The following is a 24830-nucleotide window of genomic DNA, read 5'->3' as shown; positions in this document are numbered from 1 at the left end:
AAAATAATAATAAACAAGTGAATCAATCATAGTATACGTTAGCTGACAACGTGGCCCTTAACACTCAGGAGACCAAGGAGATCACTGTGGACCTCAGGCATGCTAGGAGCCACACTCACGTCCCCACCTACATCAATGGAGCTGTAGTGGAGCGTGTATCAAGCTTCAAATTCCTTGGTGTCCACATTTCTGAGGATCTCACCTGGTCCCTGAACTCCTCCATCCTGATCAAAAAGGCACAACAGTGCCTTTATTTTCTGTGGAGCATCAAGAAAGCTCACCTCTGTCCCAGGATATTGACGGACTTTTACCGCTGTACCACTGAGAGCATACTCACTAACTGCATCTCAGTGAGGTATGGCAATTGTCCCGTATCAGACCGCAAAGCACTCCAGCAGGTGGTGAAAACTGCCCAGCAATTGCCCACCATTGAGAACATCTACCATAAATGCTGTCTGGGCAGGGCGAAAAGCATCATCAAGGATGCATCTCACCTTAACCATGGACTTTTTACTCTCCTCCCATCCGGGAGGCGCTTCAGAAGCCTCCGCTCCCGCACCAGTAGGCACAGGAAGAGCTTCTTCCCTGAGGCTGTGACCCTGCTGAACCTCACATCACAGCGCTAAGCACCATTGCACCCATATTGTAATGTCTCAGTACTTTTATATTTGTGTGCTGTAGCACTTTCTTTTTATTCACAGTTATTTTGTAAATAATACTATTCTTTGCATTTCTGGTTAGATGCTAACTGCATTTCATTTGGCTTTGTATCTGTACTTGGCACAATGACAATAAAGTTGAATCTAATCTAATCTATTGAATAGATTTTAAAAATGTGTAAAAAACAAATACTGTCCATTAAAAGAGTGAGGTAGTGTCTAAGGGTTCAATGTCCATTTAGGAATCGGATGGCAGAGGGGAGGAAGCTGTTCCTGAATTGCTGAGTGTGTGCCTCCTTCCTGATGGTAACAGTGAGAAAAGGGCATGATGCCCTGGGTGCTGGAGGTCCTTAATGATGGATGCTGCCTTTCTGAGACACTTCTCCCTGAAGATGTCCTGGGTACTTTGTAGGCGAGTACCCAAATGGAGCTGACTAGATTTACAACCCTCTGATGAATGCTTATTACAATCCTGACAAAGGGTCTTGGCCCGAAACATCGACAGCGCGTCTCCCTATAGATGCTGCCTGGCCTGCTGTGTTCCACCAGCATTTTGGGCGTGTTGTTTGAATTTCCAGCAACTGCAGATTTCCTCGTGTTTACAACCCTCTGCAGCTTCTTTCAGTCCTGTGCAGTAGCACCCAGCCCCATACCAGACAGTGATGCAGCCTGTCAGAATGCTCTCCACAATACAACTACAGAAATTTTTGAGTGTATTTGTTGACATGCCAAATCTCTTCAAACTCCTAATGAAGTATAGCCACTGTCTTGCCTCCTTTATAACTACATTGATATGTTGGGACCAGGTTAGATCCTCAGATTTTGACACATACGAACTTCAAACTGCTCACTCTCCCCACTTCTGATCCCTCTGAGTAAAGTTGAGTAAAGTTAGCCTGATGGTTGAGGGGTAATAACTGTTCCTGAATCTGGTGGTATGGGCCCTGATGTTCCTGTGCCTTCTTCCTGATGACAGCAATGAGAAGAGAGCATGGCCTGGATGTTGGGGGGTCCTTGATACTTTCCTACAACAGCACTCCTTGTATGTCTCGATAGGTCTAGCTGATTTACAGCTGTTTTGTCCATCAACAGGTTCACCCACTTGCTGTTGATGATTTGATTCATCCCATTCTTAGCTTTCAAAGACTGTTACCGTTTCAGATAGCTCACCCTGTTTCATTTGCTTTTCCGATTGTCAGTTTAACATGCCCAGCTCCCAAGATACCAACACAAAAGGCACCTGAATGAGCCCATCAACATAGGACATCCACTGCCAGGAGGCTAGTGGAAGAAATTGAATGCTCACTTGCAAATTTATCAACCTAGTTCCCTTTGGAACACTTAATTTCCTTCAACATCTTTCCCAGACAGGCTTGGGAATATGTTAAAGCAATTATTTCAGATATACAAACACAAAACATGGCTCTTCGGTACAGAACGAATGGAGCATAGTAATAACACTCAGGCCATCTAACTCATTCTACCGCATTTGCAGATGAGACTGGAAGACTATGCCCGGGCAAGGACCTGGGACAAGTTCAATTCACCTACTGCTGCATTGGGGGCCGGTGGCATCCACACCAGACTTCAAGGCAAATGGTCCCAAGTATGAAACTGGCCGGCTCCTTGCATGCTTTCCGTTCATGCTGGGTTGAGCATCCAGCTGGCAATTCTGCCTCATTAAAAAAAACAGACTAACACTAAAGAAATGGCAAGATTGCCGCTTGATGCGTGGAGAGGAACAACAACTGCTGCAATAATGGGCACAATCTCAATGACTCTCCATTCTGCCTTGCAGTACCTCGATGACAGCAAAACATACGTCAGACTACTGTTTATTGATTATAGGTCTGCGTTCAATATCATCCCATCATTATTAATCACAGAGCTTCTAAGCCTAGGCCTCTGTGACTGGCTGCTTAACTTCCACACTAGGAGACCACAGGAAGGATTGGTGGTAACATCTCCTTGCTGACAATCATCACAGGCATAGGATACGTACTTCACCACTGTTCTACTCTTCCTTCATTGATGACTGTGTGACTTAGCAAAGCTCAAGCACCATTACACTGTTATCAGTAAGATCTCAGATAGCAACAAGAATGCATATACAGTGACACAGATTGGATGGTTGAGTGGTGTTGCAACAGACACCTCACACACAGCAAGACCAAATTGAGCCGTCTCTCATCGATACCCACAGTCCCATTCAGGGATGCAAGTAGGAGGTATCTGTATGGGCTGCTACTCCACATCCTCCACTTCCTTGCCCTTGTACACCGTCCCGACACGCCATGGTGGTCGGTCCTTCCACCCAGAGGTGAGGAGGGTCCCACTGGAAGTCCCTTTATGCCGGGGTTCTTTCCATGCACCTGGGGGATCTCGGCTGGAGGGTACTGATTAGGGCAGTGCCCTGCAATAAGTTTTTCAGTTTGTACATGGACTTCCCACCCGCATGCCACTTCTGCGGGCTGGAGGAGACCGTGTACCACATGTACATGGAGTGTGTGAGGCTGCAGCCTCTTTTTGCATATTTGCGTGGGCTGCTTCTCGCCTTCTGGCTGCATTTTAGTCCCACCCTGTTTATATATGGTCATCCAGTAAGGAAGGGGGCATGGAGGGATGAGGATGTCCTAGTCAACTTGCTCCTGGGGCTGGCGAAATCCGCCATCCGTGGGTCTTGGAAACGGGTGGCGGGAGGATCTCCCCGGGCAGACTGCCTGGCAATGTTTAGGGGGTATGTTCGTGCCCGGGTAACTATTGAAAAAGAACACGCGCAGTCCACAGCGGCCTTGGAGGAGTTTCGAGACCGTTGGGCTCCGCAGGGTGTGAATGCCATCGTGGATAGGGATGGCAACATTCTGGTGTAATGTCTATTGTCTATTTGTAGTGCAGTAATTGTGTTTGCCACTGTTTTGTATATATTGTATAGCACCGATATTTGTAATAAAGGATTTTGTAATTTAAAAAAAACTGACTGTGGACTTCAGGAAGAGCAAGTTAAAAGGACATGCACCAGTTAATAGATTTTTGAGGAAATAAGCAATGGTAAGGGTGAGCAGCTTCAAGTTACAGGGTGAGCAGCTTCAAGTTACTGGGTGTCAGCATCTTGGAGGATTTATCTTGGGCTCAACACATTGCTGAATCATAAAAAATGCACACCAGTGGCTCAATCTTGTCAGTAATTTGAGGAGATTTGGTCTGTCACCAAGGACCAGCAAATTTCTACAGATGTACCTTGAAGAGTATTCCGAGTGCTTGCATCATTGCCTGGCATACAGGCCACACTGCACAAGATTGTTAGAGGCTGCAGTTGGCCAGGCTTGGCCAGCTCCATGGGCACAAGCCTCCCCACCACTGAGAAAATCTTCAAGAGGGTGCCTCAAGGTGGCTCCATCTGTTAAGGATCCTCACACTCCGGGACACACTCTTTTCCTGTTTCTACAATTGGTGAGGAGCTACAGGAGCCTGAAGAAAGAATTCAGGAATAGGTTCTTCCCTCTCCGTCAGACTTCTGAATAGTTCACAAGAGCTACCTTATTGCTTGTACTGCTGTCGCAAAGATGACAAATTTCACGATATATGTCAGTGATATTAAACCTGACTTTGATTGAACCTGATTCTCATTTTGCCAGTTTGTTTTTTTTGCACCATTTATTTTGTAATTTATAGTTTTTTCACTCAACGACTGCCACAAAAGAACTTTCATGTCTTCTAAGCAATGATGATAAATCTGACTCTGCATCTCCAGCAACCAGCAGTTCCCCATTTCCCATCCACAAACTCACCTATCAAATCACCTAGCTAATTATCTCTGCACCTCAAGCTTTCTTTTCTTTTTTTTAAGGTTTAGGTTTATTTTACAAGCCTGATTATCAGACATAGCTTAGACCAGGGGTTCCCAACCTGGGGTCCATGGACTCCTTGCTTAACGGTATTGGTCCATGCCTGGTTTAGACTAGTTGGAGAGAAGGTTTGTTTTAGGCCCAATTGAGAGAAAAGTTTTCATAAATTTCATTGGAATATTTCAAACAAGTCAAGAACAAGAGATTGTCACTGGGACCCGCTTTGTTAAATACCTCCGCTCCACTCTCCTACAGCGGAATTTCCTGGTGGCTAAGCGTTTTAATTCCAATTCCCATTCCTATTCCAACATGTCAGTCCATGGCTTCCTCCTGTGCCAAGTTAAGGCCATCCTTGGGCACCTTGTATTCCATCTAGGTAGCCTCTAACCTTATGGCATGAATATCGAATTCTCCTTCCAGTAAAAAAAAAATTCCTTCCCCCTCCCCTCTTCTTCTATTTCCACTCTGGCCTCTTCTCAACTGCCTATCACCTCCTCGAGTACCCTCCTCCTTCCCTTTCTCCTGTAGTCCACCTCTATCAAATTCCTTCTCCAGTCCTTCACCTTTGCCACCCAGCTGGCTTTACCTAACACCTAACTGTCCTCCTTCCCTTCCCACCTTTTTATCCTGGCAACTTCCCCTTCGCTTCCCTCCTGAAAGGTTTCAGCATTAAACATCAGCCGTTTCTTCATTTTCATAGGCATTGCCTGTCCTGCTGAGTTCCTCCAGCATTTTGTATGTTTTGCAGAGGTTTTCTCTATTAGATTTTTGCATAAGCCCAATTATTTCTAAACTGCAGAGTTTATAGACTATACCTGTCTGGTTTTAAGTGGTCATCTAATCTATTGAAACCACCTTAAAATACAGCTTTGTTAAAATTCTAAGCCATTTAAAAACACTGGCAAAACAGTGGATATACAGAACCAGATTCATTATCACCAGCATATGTCATGACATTTGTTAACTTTATGGCAACTATACAATACATAATAATAGAGGAAAAAATCTGAATACATATGTATATTAAATAGTCAAATGAAGATAAGTAGTGCAAAAAAAATCAGAAGTTAAAAAATAAGTAGTGAGGTTGTGGTCATGGGTTTAATGCCCATTCTGAAATTAAATAGCAGAGGGGAAGAAGCTGTTCCTGAACATTTGAACGTACACCTTCAGGCTTCTGTACCTCCTCCACGATGGTAACAATGAGAGGGCATGGCCTGGTGGTGAGGGTCCTTGATGATGGAAGCCACTTTTCTGAAGCATTCCTCCTTGAAGGTGTCTTGGAAACTGCAGAGGCCAATACCCATGAAGAAGCTGACTAATTTTTACAACTCTCTGCAGCTTGCTCCTATCCTGTGAAGGAACTCCCCCCACCCCCGTACCAGATGGCGATGCAGCCAATCAGAATGCTCTCCACAGTATATCTGTGGAAGTTTTTGGTGTATGACAATAAACCAAATCGCACCAAACTCCTGATGAAATATAGCTGCCGTCTTTGTAGTTGCATCGATACATTGGGACCAGGTTAGATTTTCAGAGATATTGACACCCAGGAACTTGAAACTACTCACCTTCTCCACTTCCAATCCCTCTACAAGGATCAGTTAAAATGATTTAAAACCTAGCTTGAGCCTGCTACAGTTTATACTGCTGAATCTGCCAATGTATGAACAAAATAAGCTGGACTGGTAAATTCATGGAAACAATAACTTAAAATGTCATCTGCGTTAAAGCATTATAATCCTTTAAACTTCCTGGATTTACTCTTGCTGACACAGTGAAGATTCAATTCAATATAATTCCTAAAAATTGTACTAAAGACTGCAACTCAGATTAATCAGTGATCAATCATTAATCACACAAAAAAAACCGACTTACAGGCTCAAGCTAGGTTGAGGCTCGATTTTAAATCATTTCACCTACTCCAATTCACGTTAGCATTTTTAAAAATTGGATCAATAGTTAGCTTCTGCATATCTCCAATGTCTAATTTTAGGAGATTTAAAAGGGGATAATAGGTTCAGAACTTCATCGGCAATTAGATTGAATGGACAAGCTGAAGCAGCTGGTCAAGTTGTCCCCGCTGATAGTAACGACTGGGGCATTGCCTTCCTTTTTACCTGACTTACTACATATACACAAAATTCCCAAGATTTTTGTGAAGCCAAAGCATTCCCCATTCAAGCTACATGCATCCCAAAGGGGAAAAAATGTACTTGGTTATGGGACAAAAACAAAACATCCATTGGTGGTCTGCAATACTGCCAACAATATGACTTCAATAAAAAGTCCCGACAGCCTGTTAACAGAACAAAAGTAAAACTGCCACAGCTTGAAGACCCTTCCAAAATAATTAGACCTGTGGTACATTTTACTAATAATTTGCATTGCAAGAATCAGGTTCTTCAAACAAGACACTATTTTAAACTGACTTGAACAGAGACTTGCAGGAAGATTCTGAAAAATTTTGGAATGCATCACCCCTACCAAGATCAGATCTTTTTCCCCAAAATAAAAGCAAACATTGCCTTTTGCGAAAAAACAAATCTTATACAAATCTGGGTCAGAATTCTAGTTTCTGTCCATCAGACAGTTGTCACTTAGGTCCAGAAGTCCAGATATGCCTAATGAAGGCTATTTTAAGAGCGAAAAAATAAATTCAATTGAAGTTAGTTATGGAATCGGATGCACATCAGTGCTGGCAAAGTTTCAAGTTCTACAAAGAGAAACTTAACATCATGAATGGCTATGATGCTTCACTCCCAGATGAGTTCAACACCTTTTATGCATGCTTTGAAAGGTAGAATAAATCTACACCTGTGTAAATCCTTGTGATCTCTGTCTCAAAGGCTAATGTCATACCATTTTTCGAGAGGGTGAACCCTCATAAGGTGCCAGGCCCTGATGGTGTAATTGGTCGGGCACTGAAAATCTTTGCCAACCAATTAGCTGGAGTGTTAAAATACATTCAAGTGATTTCAATCTGAGGATGACATAAGAGCATCCTTCAGGAGGGTGAACCCTCAGAAAGCATCCATCCTGGATAGGATATCTGACTGAGTACTAAAGATGTGCTGATCAACTGGCTGTAGTGTTTACTAACAACTAACCTCCCGCTTCAGCAGTCTGAAGTATTCACGTGCTTCAATTATACTGGTGCCTGAAAAGAGTAAGGTAACCTGCCTCAATGACTATCGTCTCGTAGCAGTTATGCCCACTGTGATGAAGTGCTTTGAGGGGTTGCTGATAGAGATCAGCAGTGGGAATGGTATTTCGAGTTCCTGACAATCAACATCCAAAGATCTATCCTGGGCCCAACGTATTGAAGCAATTACAAAAAAAAGTGCAACAGCGACTAGATTTCATTAGGAGTTTGAGGACACTGGGTGTGTTACAAAAGACAGTCACAAGTTTCTACAGATGTACTGTGAAGAGCAGTCTAACTGGTTGCATTACCATCTGATATGGAAAGGCCACTGCACAGGATCAGAATAAGCTGCAGAAACTCCATCATGGTCATTAGCTTCCCAGCATCCAGGACATCTTCAAAAGCCTCAGAAAGACAGCATCAATCATTAGAGACCCCCACCATCCAGAACATGCCCTCTTCTCATTGCTACCATCAGGGAGGTGGTACAAGAGCCGGAAGAGACATACTCAACGTTCCAGGAACAGCTTCTTCCCCTCCATTAAATTTCTGAATGAAGAATGAATCCATATGCACTCCCTCATTTTTTGCCCTCTTTTTGCACTACTGAATATAGCAGTGAATATAGTATATACACACACAGTTTTACTGCTGAAGCAAAACAAACTGCACGACATATGACTGTGATACTAATCCTGATTCAACAAGTCACTGAAGCCAGAAAGGTGAATGGTGCATTTATCCACAATCTACTAATGATGAAAAACCAACTGATTTTAATCAGAAACCTTTTAACAGTGCTAATTTACTCCTGCGAGCAATAGTTGATGTCATTATTTAAGAGTACAGTCCTAATGTTGTTGAATGGGCATTAAGGTTAGCATGGACATGTGGGCAGAAGAGCCTGCTTTTCTGCTGTACGTGGCTTAAATTCAAAGGCCAGATTATTACACAATGCCAATTTTAAAAAAAATCCTCAATCAGAATTAAAGTTCCTAAATGCACAATTACATGTTAAATTATGTACCAGGCAGATTCTTTGCTAACATCAGCAGTATCGAAAAATCATAGAAAATGCCAGATCTGTTCTGTCCCAAGGGGGAAAAAAATTAAACAAAAAAAATTACACAAAAAAAGGGGAAAAAAACCTAGGAAATTTTTGTTCCCTTGGCTTACTCACAAACTTTTAAGTGATAGGAAGTGTAGTTGACAGTATTATCAAGCAGCACCTACTGACCTGATCAGTGATGCTTATATTAGATTCAACCAGGACCATGCATTCCTGACCTCATTATAGATTTGATCCAAATATGGGCAAAGGAGTAGATCACCACACGCTGGTGTGCAGAACTGCATCTCTGAACGCACAATATGTTGAACTTTGAAGGAATAAAGTAGCAGAAGATGACACACAGCATTTAATTCTTGACCCTCAAAGTGGCAGGAGTGAAAGCCACAGAGGGGAGAGGCAAGTTATTCTGCTTGACGTCCATGTATCAAGGCACTAAAATAGAAAATGAAGTGCTCTGAAGTATGTGTATTTACTTAAGGATGTATTGTTCACAACTACTTCGAAAATAAAGCTGTCCTGGAAAACATTTAGACTTCAGCTAATAATGGTTTAATGGCTCAATTTAATAACAGAGGATGTATACAGTGGACAACTTGAAATTCTTACTCTGCACAGACATCCACGAAACAACCCCAAAAAATGAATGATAGAAACGTCAGAACGTCAGAATCCCCTTTCTCCCACACACAAGCAGCAGCAAAAGCAGCAACTCTCCCCCCGACCCTACTTGTTCCAGCAAAAGTACTGTGCAAGCAATAGCAAAATCCCCGAAGTGACCGTGATCTAGAGCCCATCAAAAAACTACTGTACATCCCAACACTTTGAACACACACACACACACACACACAGGTTGTTCCTGCAACAAATGGGAGCAGGAAACCAGCAGTTCGCTGTTTTGATGTACAGTCTTTGTGTCATTTGTCTGAACTCCCTGACTTGAGGACTGACCTTTGATGCTAACACAGCAGCAAACTACACCTAACCAACTTCCTCTTCTAGATATTGAGCAGTAAATCCTCCACCAACATTTAGAACTGGTGTAAATTCATCAGATCAGAAACTTGATAGCACAAGTCATATTGTGGCTATTGCATCAAGTCATAGAACAGGCTCCTTTAACAATAGCGGCTCACTTCCACTACCAAAAAGGTGAAATTTCAGCTTGTGTGGGTAATGGCATCACAATAATGTTCAAGAAGCTCCAACTTATCAGCACAAAGCAGTCAACTTGACCAGCACTTCATTCACTACCCTGAACTTTTAACATCAATTCTAGTTTTAATGTCAACAATTTATAAAAGACAGCCCAACATAAGTTGCCCAAGTTTCTCTGGCTACAAACGCAAAACCCTCAACTACCAAAAAGACAAAGACAACATGCACTTGATAGCAACACACACAAAATGCTGGTGGAATGCAGCAGGCCAGGCAGCATCTATAGGAAGAAGTACAGTGGACGTTTCGGGCCAAGACCTTTCTTGATACTTCATCTTGAAGTTCCTTTCAAAATCCAAGCATTGTAATTTCAGATTCAGATTTATTTATCACATGTACATCAAAACATATAGCGAAATGGATTCTGATGAAGGGTCTCGGCCTGAAAAGTTGACTGTTTATTCCTCTCCATAGACGCTACTTGACCTGCTGAGTTCAACCACCATTTTGTGTCTGTTACTCAGGAAGTGGGTCAGTTATGTCTACAATCAGCACCTGGGGAGAGCACGAGTCGCCATACAATCTGGTGCCAACATTGTGAGCCGACTGATTTCCAGGCTTCAATCTTCGGTACCTACCCCAGGACTCACCAATGATGACAAATGACAACCCTGGATGAGGACCCTGAACACTAAACCTCAAAATCCAGTGCAATTTGGAAATATATTGTCATTCATTCTACAAAGTCAATATCCTGATTTCCTCTTTGAACTATACCATGAGTGTCCTTGAGCAACCATACTATAAAGATTCAAGGTGGTATCTTCTGCAAGCATCCCAACTGCAAGTAGGATGGCCACTAAATGCAGTGCTTACAAATGAATGAATGAAGAACTGAGTCCTTTGCTCAAATGGCAACTTCTTGAAGAACAATTGCTCTTTAAAATCATTCTCCAATTTAATTTTAAAGTTACACAAAATATAAGAGGAACAAAATTAACAAGATTTCAAAATTCAAAGTAAATTTATTAAAACACATGTATGTCACCAGAAACAACGCTAAGGTTCATTTTCTTGTGGGCATACTCAATAAATCTATTAACCATAATAGAATCAATGAAAGACCGCAGCAATGTGGTGTCAACTAGTGTGGAAAAGACAAACTATAAATACAAAAAGAAAAAGAAACAATAATAAATAAGCAATAAATATTGAGAACATGAGATGAAGAGCCCTTGAAAGCAAGTCCACAGGTTGTGGGAACATTTCAATGATGGGGCAAGTGAAGTTGTCCCCTTTGGTTCAAGAGCCCGATGGTTGAGGGGTAATAACTACTCCTGAACCTGGTGGCAAGAGTCCTGAGGCTCTTGTACTTTTCTTTCTGATGGCAGCAGCAAAACGAGAGCATCTCCTGGATGATGGGGGCCCCTGATGATAGATGCTGCTTTCCTATGACAGTGCACCAAGTAGACCTGCTCACTGGTGGGGAAGGCTTTGCCCGTGATGGTCTAGGCTGTACCCATTACTCTTTGTTAGATTATTGCCATATAAGCACAAGATGAAGCCACTAAAACTTAAATTTACTTTCTTAGACAAAAAAAATGTAAAACTCATTTTTCAAAAGCTGCTGCATGAACCCATAATAAAGACACCAAAATGACATATTAAAGTTTGATTTTATGTCCCAAGGGTAAACTAGACTGAGAACTAAAATCATATTTGACAAATTCTTTTAAAAGAAGCATACTTTACAATGTTTGCTTAAACACAGCCATTCTGGAAGTAAGCAGCAGGGTACTGTCCCTGTGTCATTGTACAAATATGTTGTGTATTGTAATTATGGCTTACTTCTGTGATTTTGTTGCATGCAATTTGCTTCCATTTGTCTATGCAAAAGCAATTCCTTATTTTTCAGACAAATTTATTGAAAGATCTTTTTGAGATGCTGCTTTGAGACCTGGAAATGGACCGTTTAAATACAAATATTCCTTCTAACCTTCTGGAAGGTTTAACAATGGGATCGCTCCACAGAGTGATAACCCGATAAAACAGTACTTAATGATATGGTCAGTACACTTGTGCACTGAATTATGGATCCTACCTTTATGTTGTAACTTACTGTGCCTCAACATGCTATGCAGAGTTCATTAATGAGGAAAGATAGCCAAATTAAAACAAATAGCAGGCTTGTCAGCTATAGCCAGAGGCATGCATTTCTTTGAGATTGACTGAAAGTACTAATGCATTGCATACACTTATAAATAATGCAAGGTATATTAAAATATAGAGGCTGCAGTACAGAAACAGGCCTCATGGACTGATAGGCTTTGGCTTCATCTGATTTTTGTCTCATCCTACTTCAGCTCATCTGCACAGCCAGATTCTAATCCCACCCCTACCGTCTTGTGCCATTAAAAGCACAGCCGAAAGGACTGTTTGGCTGGGGAAGCACAGAGAGCTTGAGAGAAAATAATAGGAAGACACCTAAAATACTTGAAAATTTCTATAGATGTACCATGGAGAGCATTCTGACTGGCTGCATCACTGTCTGGTATGGGGAAGCTGCACAGGATCGAAGTTGAGTTTTGAGTTGTATTGAGTATTGAGTTGTAAACTCATGTCAGCTCCACCATGGGCACTTGCCTGCATAGTATCCAGAACATCTTCAAGGAGCGATACCTCAAAAAGGCAGGGTCCATCATTAAGGATCCCCATCACCCAGGACATGCCTTCTTCTCATAGTTGCCATCAGGAAGGAGGTACAGAAGCCTGAAGGCACACACTCAACAATTCAGGAACACTTTCTTCCTCTCTGCCATCCAATTTCTCTCTAGTATCTATATCTATACACACAAATCTAGAAAAAACTTCAATATACACACACACATACAGCAATTCAGCTTGTTTGCGTTTGTCATGCACTGCATTGTACTGCTGCCGCAAAGTAGCAGCGGTTTAATATCACCAACATATGCTGGTTATATTAAACCCAATTCTGACTCTGAACAGGAGATGGGAAATGGCAGCGAAGCAGTTGGACACAAGATGTCAGAACAACGCAGCCGACAAAAGATATTTGTAAAATGGAAGCACTTTGCAGAAACTTACACCTTAATTGTTCCCAGCTGTAAACTAAACTACCTCACTCATCACTTCAGAAATGGTCCCACTTCAAATAAATGGGCTTTCCGCAGAATCATTTCTTATTAATGTGTTTCATGCTCCTGCAGGGCATTTGGTCTGTGTAACATAAACTGAAGATTGAATAAATCAGTTATGTTCTACCATCGACTATTTGTATGTGTAACTGCTGGAATTTGCTACATTAGAGCTAATCGTCTAGGGGAGGGAAAAGAAACCAAGGCCCCACAGGCATTTTGTAACCTTTTATTTTGAGAAAGAATGGTTGCAGCCAAGCAACTTTATCCAAAAGAGACAAACCACAAAGTTCACCTTCATTAAAATTTAATCAACATTGTTCGAAAATATTTATTTCATTCTCAAAAATAAGGGGGGAAAGCTTGTAAAAGCAGACCACATTTTTTTTTCCAAAATACCAGATGTTACACACAAATTTTAAAAATTAGCATTAGTACAATACTTGATTCCTTTGAATACTCCATGTAGACAGGAATGATATCAAACCAAATCTGATGCCAAACTACTCAGGGAGATACTGGGAAAGTCACTTGGTCAAAAAGATAAAGGACTGAAAGAGTGACTCAAAAGGAGAGATTTTGTAGGGCCCACAGCAGAGCTGACAAACAGGATATTTATTACCATAATTAAATGACTTATAGCATACAGCTGTGGAGCTACATCAGCATAGGAGGGAGATGGAGAATCTGGCTGAGTGGTGCCAGAACAAGCTATTTCTCAATGTCAGCAAGACCAAGCATCTGATTATTGACTTCAAGGAGGATGAAACCAGAGGTTCAAGAGCCAGTCCTCATTGGAGGATCAAAGGTGGAGAGGGTCGCAACTTTAAATTCCTCAATGTTATCACTTCAGAGGATCCATTTTGGGTCCAGCATGCAAGTGCCATTATGAAGAAAGCACAGCAACACCTCTTGTGAAGATCTGGCATGACACTTAAAACTTTGACATGTATATAGTGGAGAGTACTGCATCACAGCCCAGTCCATCAATGCGTACTGTTGCAGAAAAGCAGCATTCATCATCGTGAGTCCCCACCACCCAGGCCATGCTCCCTTCTCACTGCTGCCATCAGATGGGTTCAGGAAAAGTTATTATCCCTCAGCTACTAGGATATTGAACCAAAGGGGACAATTTCACTCAATCCATCAATGAACTGTTCCCACAAGCTATGGACTCCTTTTCAAGGACTCTTCATCTCATGTTCTCAATATTTATTGCTTATTTTATTTTCTCTTGCACTTGCACAGTTTGTCGTCTTTTGCACACTGGTTGAACACTCAAGTTGGTGTGGTCTTTCACTGATTCTATCATTTTCACTGAATATGCCAGCAAGAAAATTAATCTCAGGGTGCATGTGGTGGCCTTTATGTACTTTGAATGGCTACTTATAAAATGTACAGAAATGTGCAGAAGTTAGGCACATATATACAGCTAGGATGCCCAAGACGTTTGTATAGTATTGTATACCAGTTAAAATAGAAAGGTTGTGAGAAAACAGAAATAAAAGTACTTAGCTTTGCATTAACTCAGTAGTATTAGTTATTTGGTAACTGGAAAGACATAATATGCAGTATTGTGCAAAGGTCATTGGCACCCTAGCTCTCTCTCTCTATAATATAGATGTATTGCACAATACTGTAACTCTGCCATGGACGGTCCTAAGCCCAGCTACAAGAGGAGGAGGCTTGGGCATGGGGCTAACAACCCCATCCAGAAAAAAACCCAAAGATACAGAGATATTGAAACACCAACAGAAGCTCCAAAGACCTTATCCCTGGGAGAGGAAGGATCTTCACCCATACGATTCACAATGTTATGTGGTGAAACCCACAAGTCCGTAGAAGCCACATGGCCGATCACCCTTCCACAGAGGCTGCCCAAAGAACACCTGACGAGGCAACCTTGAACCATCAAGAAGATTGGCTACACCTTGAGACAACTTGAAACACTAGCCTAGGACAGACAACTTTGACGATTGGCTGTCTATGTCCCAGTAGGGATGATGGGATGAACCAGCTAATTACATAATAAAATGTACCTATCTATTCTAGGTAGGTAGATGGCTAATAACTAAAGCCTTTTAAATTTTGTCTGCATATTAAAAATGTAATGAAATACACAGACATTGTACTTGTAAACAATATAGCACTAACAGTATTTTTTAGGATTCAAAAAACTCAAGTTTTTAAATTCAGTAATATAAATGGGAAGCTTCTAGGATCAGTGGCTGCACAATTTTCCAGTTAAATTTATTCCAATGCTGAAGGACTGAGGAATTAACTTTTTTCTTGCAATGTGTCCCCTCAGAGGACCACAACCTTGCTGTCGGGTTTGGAGGCTTGCGTGCCTCAATGACCCGGAGAGCGAATTTGGCTGAAGTCAGGACTTTATGCATTTGCTCTTGGTCGGGTCACCCATACCAATCAGGTCAAAGGGTAGAGGCCAAACTAAGAGTGGTCTACCAGTCCTGCAGGCTTGGGGGTTCAGCTCAGGGCTAACAACCCTGACTGGTCAAACAAAATTGTTACAGAAACAACACTGAAGAATCCTTCTATATCTGAGTGGGATAGTATTCCCAAGTAACCACCTGGGACTTCCAAGACTGACAACAGTGAAAACTGAGCTACTAACACGAAGGAAGCCCTAACACCGCCAGATATCACTGCCCTGAACGCCAGTGGTATAAAAGGCAGTAAGTTGAAATGTGCAAAGATATTAAGCATATACAAGATTTGTAATTTCATTAGTGAAACAGCATTGTGAGTACACCACATATGGAAACCAGACTTTAATGTAAAATAGAGCTAGCTGAGCATGTCTCAATAAATAATCATAAAAATGGTCATTTTATGCAACACACAGGAACAACTTTGAATACTAAGAGTCAGATTTTATAATAAGCCATGATTTGGGACTGAAACTCTGACCTGACCTTGAAGTGCCAGGAAGAATATTAATTGTGTACTTATAAATTTTGATTATAAAGTTATATATTATCTGTCCAACGAACCAGAAAGGAGGTTTAGTCAATCAACTTTAAGATGCTCCCTAGCAATTAGCCACCCACTGCTGATCTTGAGGTTTTTTTGGGAAATGCAGTCCAAAAACAAACAAAAAACAAGTTTAAAAAATACTAATCCTTGATACTTCAATTCAATGAATGAAATTTGAGTTTTCATAACTGAAATTGCTCTCCGAATGGGAACATAAACATACCTTTACTTGCTGCAGGTGAAAAGAGTTTCTCTGAGCCTACATCTGATGCCTGTGGGAAAAATAAAATACAGTACATGTTAAGATATGTTAAATTTAAAAAAAAATTATATCCAATGCATTACTTAAGAAACACCAGTAGAGGGAAGTATTTTGCCATCAAAAGGCCACAAAAGTCACAAATGAAATAATTCTTAAAAAAAAACATAAAGTCAATAGAATTATTCATTTGCCTGGTGAACCTGCCAATCTAATTCTTGAAGGAACAGCTGTAGCAAAAGCCAAGAGCCAATAGTTCAGAGTCTTAAAAAACAAAGAGCTAATAAAACATGTGAATAAACAAAATATGGTAAAGAACAGAATCTGGCTCCATGCAAACTCCAGATTTTTGTCAAATATCTATCTTCAAATGGCACAGTCAAGCCATTGAGTAGAAAGCACCCCACAAGCCATAAAACACAATGCAGCCACAATCTTTTTTTGCACTACAGAATGTACAATTTGTATTCATTTTGTGAACATTCACAATGGCAACTTTGACAGAAATCTTGAACTTGCAACTGACAGACCTCAAACTACTTTTCGTAAATCCTTTAAAAAATGGAAGAACAACCCATCGACTGTGTGCGGCATGCCTGGGTGGAATGGTTGCAACAGCAAGCAATGTTTCAGCAAATTTCTTTGATCCCCCTTAGACCTGGCTTACTTTGCGAGTGTCATTTTGTCAATTAACCCCATCACTTTGATCCAGTCACCTCCTTGGCGCAATGCGATTGAACTCCCTTCAAGTTTCACATTCGAAGACTTCCCATCAGTTCTAAAACTGACTTGTCGAGCTCAGTAAGCCTTTTGTACTCACTGATTTTCAATGAAAACCATCTGTGGCTGCCAGATTCGCAAGTAACCAGGCTAACATGAGCAGGCTACACATTATTTGCTTAATGCCAAGGTTAATAAAACGATTAAAATGGAGAAGGATATTACAAGCTCCTGTTTCCTACTTAAGCAGAAAGTATGACTTTTTTTCCTGTCTAATAACAGTCCATTTTAATGGGTGGCATAAAACTTAATATTCCCAGGAAGTACATTTTGGACAGCAAAGCTATTCTTTTAAATAATTTAATCTGAATATGAATGTTTATAAGACGGAAGTAACAACCATTAGGATAGAGAAATGATAATGCCTTATACAGTCATAGAATAGTAGAAACAAGCCATTTGGCCCATCTAGTCCATGCCAAACCATTTAAATTCCCTACTGCCATTGACCTGCACCTGGACCATAGCCCTCCATACCCCAACCATCCACGGTACAAAAATCCACACAAAATCTCAACTGAAAATATCAGTATCTCTAGGTCAGTTGTAAATTTCCAGCAAATGGTTAGATATTAAGACTTTAAAGTATATTATATTTAGACATACAGAGTGAAAATAGGCCCTTCCAGCCAAATGATTTAATCCTAGCCTAATCATAGGACAATTTTCAATAACTAATTAATCTACTAACTGGAACATCTTTTGAATGTGGGAGGAAACTGGAGCACCCAGAGGTAACCCATGTGCTCACAGGAAAGACATCTCATCTTTCTTACAGAGGACATTGGAACTGAACTCCTAATCCCAATGCCCAAACTGTAACAGCGTCATGTTAAATGCTACGTATTAACTACGCTTTACTTCTTCATTGTTCCACAGACCATAAAATCTTTAGGAACACACACAAACAAGATACTGGAGAAGCTCAGCAGCATCTATGGAAAATGATAAAATAAATTTATAGAGAGAGAGATACAATCTCTCTCTGTATATATAAGACAAGGAGCAGAAGAAAGCAATAGTAATAGATGTGGCAATCCCAACTGACAGAAACATCAGAAATACCGGGGCTTGAAAGAGCAGACGGAAAGAATGCAAGAGGTTAAAGCCAAGTAATCCTAGTGTAGGAGTACTTGCAGCTATGTCACTTGGACTGGGAAAGTGGTTCCAATAAACCCCAGGAACAACATCTGAGATCACGGTCCAGAAAAGTGCACTACTAGGAACAGCAAGGATACTATACTGAACCTTCAAGCTCCCATCCCTCTGGTGGAGGACCTGAGATTGAAAGAAAAATACATATACACACCACCCATAAGGGAGTGAGAAAAATATATATATGTACATACATTTACCGTAATTCAATTTTTTTCTCTCTACTATTAGGTATTGCATTGTACTGCTGCCTCAAAATTAACAAATTTCATCACATGTGCTAATGATATTAAAGCTGATTCGGATACCGATAATGTTTTCTGCATTATCAGTATCCGAATAATGCCCTACTGACAATGCTTTCTGCTTTGACCCAGCAGAGGAATACCAGTACCAAGCATTTGTACTAACCAACTTAACAGTGGCAGCTGGTAGCACAGACCAATTACAACATTGTGGAATGCAACCCCAGTCTGCTTTAAAGATTGGAGGGAGCATCTCCTTGCAGCTATACATTTCACATGACAAAAGTTTAAAGTTTACCATCAAAGAATGTATTGATCACCTGAGATACATTTTCTTTTGGGCATTCACAGTAGACAAAGAAATACAATAGAATCAATGAAAAACTACATACAAAGACTGAAAAAACAACAAAGATGATCTGTGCAAATACAAAAAAAAAGCTGCCCTCCATGCTGGTTCAGGAAAATTGCAGCATTTGTGCTTTCATTAACTGTTAGTCTATACTTCCAAGATGACCATACCCTTGTCATGGTTTGGAGGTTTGCCGTGCCTCAATGGCCCAGAGTGTTATGTCGGCTGGAGTCAAGGCTTGATGCTTTGGCTCTTGATAGGGTCACCCATGTCAAAGAGGCCAAAAGGCAGAAGCCAGACTAAAAGTAGTCTACTGATCCTCCAGCTTCAGGGTGTTCAACTCAGGGCTAACAATCCTGACTAGTCAAGAAAAAAGAAAATTGTTAAGGAAATATCAATGAAGAATCATTCTATATCTGTGTGCGATGGTATCTGGCCGAGGACAGAACAAAATGGATTGCTGTCCTAAGCACCAGCTGTAGTACAGGCTCAGTATAAATTAACTCAGCATAAATTGCTCCATCACCATTTCTAATCTGTATGGCTGAATATCATGTACCACAGTATTCATTCCACCTTCCATTAGGAATTAGACCCCTCGACTGCAAGTATCAAAATCAACTGCAAAGGATAATTTTAGGTCTTGAGAATAGGTGAACATATGCTCAGCACATGTAAACAAAGTCATTACTCATCAGATATGCATCAAAAATAAGCATGGAAAAAGATGGAGACACTCATTTCTATGCACATTTAAAAAGTTCATGAAGATTTTTTAAATTGGACTAAAATGCTGATATGGGAGAATGAAATTGACATAATCAACTGATCTCTAGTAAAGAGATATATCACATCTCAGTAAGTATATTTCTGAAGTTAATTCTCTTGAAATATCCAAGTTTCGATAAGACTAATCCTCTATTTCATATCCCCATAATTCTTGATTTATTTTTTGCCTAGAAAACTATCAATATTCCCTTCTTAAAATATATTCAGCCATTTGTCCTTACAGCCTTTTGGGTAGTGAGTCTGGCAGGTTCACTGCAATATGAGAAAAGAAATTCCTCATCTCGGTGCTAAATGTCATACCAATATTCTGAGGCTATGACTGTTCTAACCAACCCTCCCCCACCAAGGGAAACATATTCCCTACGTCAAGCCCCATTAGAATTTTCTAAGTTTTAATAAGATTGCCTCTAAACTTCATTCATTTAAATACAAACCTAGTCAACATAATCTCCCCTCATAGAATAGTCCTGTCAGCCCTAGAATCAATAACCTCCACAGCACTTTCTTTTGTAAGTTTCCTTTCCTGGTTAGAACCAAAACTGCACTATATGGAGGACATCAGAATCAGGTATCACTAACACGGGTATATCTTATGAAATGTGTTGTTTTGTGGTAACAGTACATTGCAAATGACTATAATTTACAAAACTAAATAACATTTAGCAAAAAACGAATTATGAGCAGTGTTTATGGACTGTTCAGAAATCTGATTGTGGAGAGGAAGAAGCTGTTCCTAAGTTATGGAGTCCGAGCCCTCTGTACCTTCTGCCTGATGGCAGTTATGAAAAAAGGCATGTCCCAGATGATGAGGGCCTTTAGTGATGGATGTTGCCCTCTTGAGGCACTGCCTCTTGAAGATGCCCTCTCCAGCAAGGAGGGTTGTGCCCATGATGGGACTGGCCGAGTCTACAACTCTCTGCAGTGTTTTGCAATCCTGTGCCTTGGAGGTGGGGGGTGGGGGGGAGAGAGAGGAGGATCTACGACAGTTGGTGATGCAGTCAGTCATAACGCTCTCCACCACAGAGCAGCACAAAGTTGCAAAGGTCTTTGGCGACGCATCAAATCTCCTCAAAATCCTAATGAAGTATAGCTGCTGGCATGTCCTCTTCACGATTACAATACGTTAGATCTTTTGAGAGGTTGGTGCCCATGAGCTTGAAACTGCTCACCCTTTCCAGTACTGACCCCTCAATGAAGACTGGTGTGTGTTCCCCTAATTTCCCCTTCCTGAATTCCACAATCAATTCCTTAATCTTGCTGACTAAGTGCAAGATTGGTGTTGCAGTAGCACTCAATCAGCCAACCTCTTAATCCTGTATGCCTCCTCGCAGCCAAAAGACCCTAAGACAAGAGTAGAATTAGGGAATTCGGTCCATCCAGTCTACTCCGCCATCTGAGATTCTGTCATTGTCAAATTTGAGCTGTACCTAGCCACGGTCATAGGTGCAGAGACTGTAGAGCAGCAGTCTAAGCATGCTTCTTTGAGGTGCTGTCCTGATTAGGGCAATTAACTTATTTTTAAAAAATTAATACAATTTCCCTCAGGATGAGAACTACTGCATTTTCTGTCTGAAGCTAAAAATTTAAGGTAAGCGCAGGGTTAGCGTGAATTGTAAAAAAAAAATCTCTTTTAATGTGAAAAGATTATGAACACAAGTACAAGAAGCACCTTGGCCTGCTTCTGTGAATTTCATTTGCTGGAAGTCTGTGACCATGATATACAATTCTCTTAAGTACATAAAATTGTGAAGCCAAACCATTTCTTTTGTGAACACATTGAATTCGTCACTATTAACGATGTATTATTCCTGTGTAAGATCCTGCGAAATATCTAATTGCTTCCCCAGATGGCACTTTCACCCATGTTAAATCAAGATTACAACGTAAAACATTATAACATTCAGTAACAGCATGGCAATGTTGTACTCTGATGAGCCATTATTTTTAAACAAAATAAACAAAACATTACTTGATTGAGAATACATTTCTTTAAAAAATTGGCTATTTCTCCCCATGACTGTTTAGCACTTTTGTAGACAGCAGCTATTTTTTGTATTGCTAAATACCATTAAAAAATATATATACATTCGGCCTTCTACAAAAGTAAAAAAACAGTCATGGGAAAAAATAACCATGTACAAACTATAAGGTTTGAATAGTTAAAGAATCAGATCCTCTTTCTAACTAAAACAGGCACTTTACTCTTCCACAAGCATGAGAAAATCTGCAGATGCTGGAAATTCACAGCAGGTCAGGGAGCATCTACGGAAATGAAAGTTCATGTTTTGGGCTGAGAGTCTTCTTCAGGACTGCTCTTCCACATGGACTTGTAGCAGATTTACAGAACTGAACAGAATGCTATGCAAAGACAAATCAATTACTTATTAAGATGGTTCCAAAACTAATACACGCCTGTAGCATTTTGTGGTATTTTCCCCTCCAGTGGGAGGGGAGGGAAGGAGGTGGTTCCCAGCCTGGGGTCCACAGATCCCTTGCTCAATGGTATTGGTCTATGGCATAAGAAAAGCTTTAATGTCTAAATCCTCCGTTTGATGGGCTGAATGGCCTAATTTTGCTCCCAAGTATTATGGAATTATGGTCTAAACCTACCTGCTATCATTCACATTCAGATGACAATCATGGTGACATTAACTCACTGAGAAATGTCCTCAATTTTATTGAGTTTTACTATATCATCTTGACCCTTTACAGATGAGCAAATTGTAGATGCTAATTCTACTTAGTTAAGCTGCAGAATTGACATAAAGTTATCAACTTTTCTGCAAACCTGCAAATACTTCATTTATACTTTCTTTTGAATAAGAGTGAGGTTTGATCGATCGAAGTGCTCCGCTGATTTGGAAATGTTGGGCACAGGCTGGAATGTGGCAGCGGAGTCCAGGCCCAGAGTGTATCGATGCGACTTGGGCCTGGGTCTGAGGGTGAGGAATGACCCGATGTTTGGATGTGGGGACCAGAGAGGAAAGGGCCAGGCCACTTCTGCTTTGTGCTCGGTGATGTTTACTCTGTTCTTCGCCGCACCGAGTCTCAGGCTTGCTCCAGGCTTCGTGCCTGACGACTCACTTTTTTGTTCTAAGTGTTATTTTCTTAACTTTGTTGCTTGCACAATTAGTTTTTTTCTTTCTCTGCACATTGGGTGTTCGACAGGCTTTTTAAAAATGGGTTCTTTTGAGTTTCTTTGTTTTGTGATTGTCTGTAAGGAATCGAATCTTAAGGTTGAACAATGTATACATACTTCGGAAGCAGTAAAATTGCTTATCTGCTGATTGCAGTACCAATGGGTCATATTTGCGGAGTCAGCCATATTTATACATGCTTACTATAATATCTATACTTTCCGGAAATAAAAAACCTACCCAGAAAGCTGCAGAAACCCGACCTTTGAGCACATCCATATATTAGGCCTCAAGCCGCAGACTCCCTCTGGAGAGCCATCAGCTGCAAAGTTTTCCTTCCCAATTCCCCCCATTAGCTACGCTTTATGAATTGCCTTCCTCTGAGCTCAATAAAACTCCCCGAAGGGAAGGGCACTCAAAGCTCCCGAGGTCACAACCCCCAAAGCTATACTGGGTAAAACAGTTGTAGAAACAGACAGAGGGAAAGGAGTTAAAAACTCCCCAAGGAGTGTCTGCCTTATCTCTTGATACTCGTTTGCTTCCTGCAGCAGCCGATCTCTACCACTTCATTCAATGCCCTTCCATTACACCCTCCTAAAAACTAGAACTGATACAAAGATCTGGTTCCCTTCATCTCCATTCAGATACCAAACTGCCGTATGAACTCAAGAACTGGCGGCAGTACAAAATGCCTCGGGCTCTTGGCAATGTCATAACTAGAATTGCTCTCTACGCAAGGTGCCTGCATATATCAGTGTAACAGCACAGAAGGGAAGGCTTGGCAAGGGAGGAGTAAAAAATTATGCTGGCTGCAGACAGCACTCTGTACACATATGTCATTTCGCAGTCACGGCAGCATTTTATCACTAACACGCCTCCTCCTCCCTCCCCAACACTTGAACTAGTTCCAAATTGTAACACATGTTCCACTGCCTTTTATGTTATAAACACATTAAACACTTCTGTGACGAGCATTTTTCGCGTACAACCAAAATATTAGTCTGATGCCAGTTGGTGTCAAATCGACCCATCCCCCACCTCCCCCTCGCTTCACCAGCAGCTACATACAGAGCAGCTGCTACAGCTTATCATGGCTGCCTGTCCATTAACTTTACAAATTAACACCCTATCAGGGTAGTACAGGACTGATTAATCAGCGAGTGCCTGTCTGGCGGTGTACAGCTTCAAATGCTGCTGGGTTTCTGGAATTATTATCTGGACAAGAGAGAGAAAAGAAAGTAGTGAAAGGCAGATAAAAGGAGATTGAAAACAGACAGGCATGGAGAGAAAATGATAAAGCCATTTAAGAAAAAAAGCAGGGACGGCTGTTAGCCCAGGTAACACAACTGAAGATTAGCTTTATTTGTCACATGTATTTCAAAACAGTGAAATGCAAAAGATTCTGCAGATGCTGAAAATTCAGAACAACACGCCAAATACTGGAGGATTCTTCAGTCCTGATGAAGAGTCTCAGCCCGAAACGTCGACTGTTTACTCTTTTCCATAGATGCTGCCTGGCCTGCTGAGTTCCTCCAGCATTTTGTGGTTGTTGCTCTGCATTTCCAGCAATGGCAGATTTCCTCCAGTATTTTGTGAAAAAAAACTGGAGGAACTGGAAAGGAAAGGGGAAAAAAGCCAGAACAAGGTGAGGAGAAGGGGGGATGAAATGAGAAGCTGGGAGGAGTCAGGTGGAAAAGCCAAAGAGCTGCAGGAGGAACCTGACTGAGGAAAGTGGGCCATGGGAGAAAGGAAAGGGGTGGGGTTTTAAATTGGTTGCTTTGGTGTTTTTGCTCTTTTTGTTTTGCGTGTATTTCTTTGAACAGGTTCCATGGTTTTCTTTGGTTCAGAGCTGTCTGTTGGGATGGCAAATCTCGGGGTTGTACACTGTATAAGTACTTTAATAATAAATGTGCTTGAATCAGACGCCAGAATAAAGAGGTGGGGGAGAGGGGTAAGAGTATAAACTGGCAAGTGATTGGGGAGACAAGAGGTTTGAAGTGAGAAGCTGAAAAGTGATAGGTGGAAAAGGGAGAGGACTGAAGAAGGGGGAATCTGATAGGTGAAGTAAGTGGATCAAGGAGA

General features: G+C 41.1%; 1 protein-coding gene across 14 annotated transcripts in view; it reads right to left on the bottom strand.

The window, feature by feature from the left end:
• Nucleotides 1-24830, bottom strand: part of fbrsl1 (fibrosin-like 1) — a 1000035-nt gene that overhangs the window by 127810 nt on the left and 847395 nt on the right. For all 14 annotated transcript variants that reach the window (XM_059994617.1, XM_059994618.1, XM_059994619.1 and 11 more), the window contains one exon: nt 16255-16303. In XM_059994617.1, the coding sequence (XP_059850600.1) occupies nt 16255-16303 (49 nt within the window). The remainder of the gene's footprint in view (nt 1-16254; nt 16304-24830) is intronic.

The sequence above is a fragment of the Hypanus sabinus genome, chromosome 18 (genome assembly GCF_030144855.1).
Source record: "Hypanus sabinus isolate sHypSab1 chromosome 18, sHypSab1.hap1, whole genome shotgun sequence".
In the NCBI taxonomy this organism is placed as follows: domain Eukaryota; kingdom Metazoa; phylum Chordata; class Chondrichthyes; order Myliobatiformes; family Dasyatidae; genus Hypanus; species Hypanus sabinus.
This window is presented reverse-complemented; position numbering and strand designations above follow the sequence as displayed.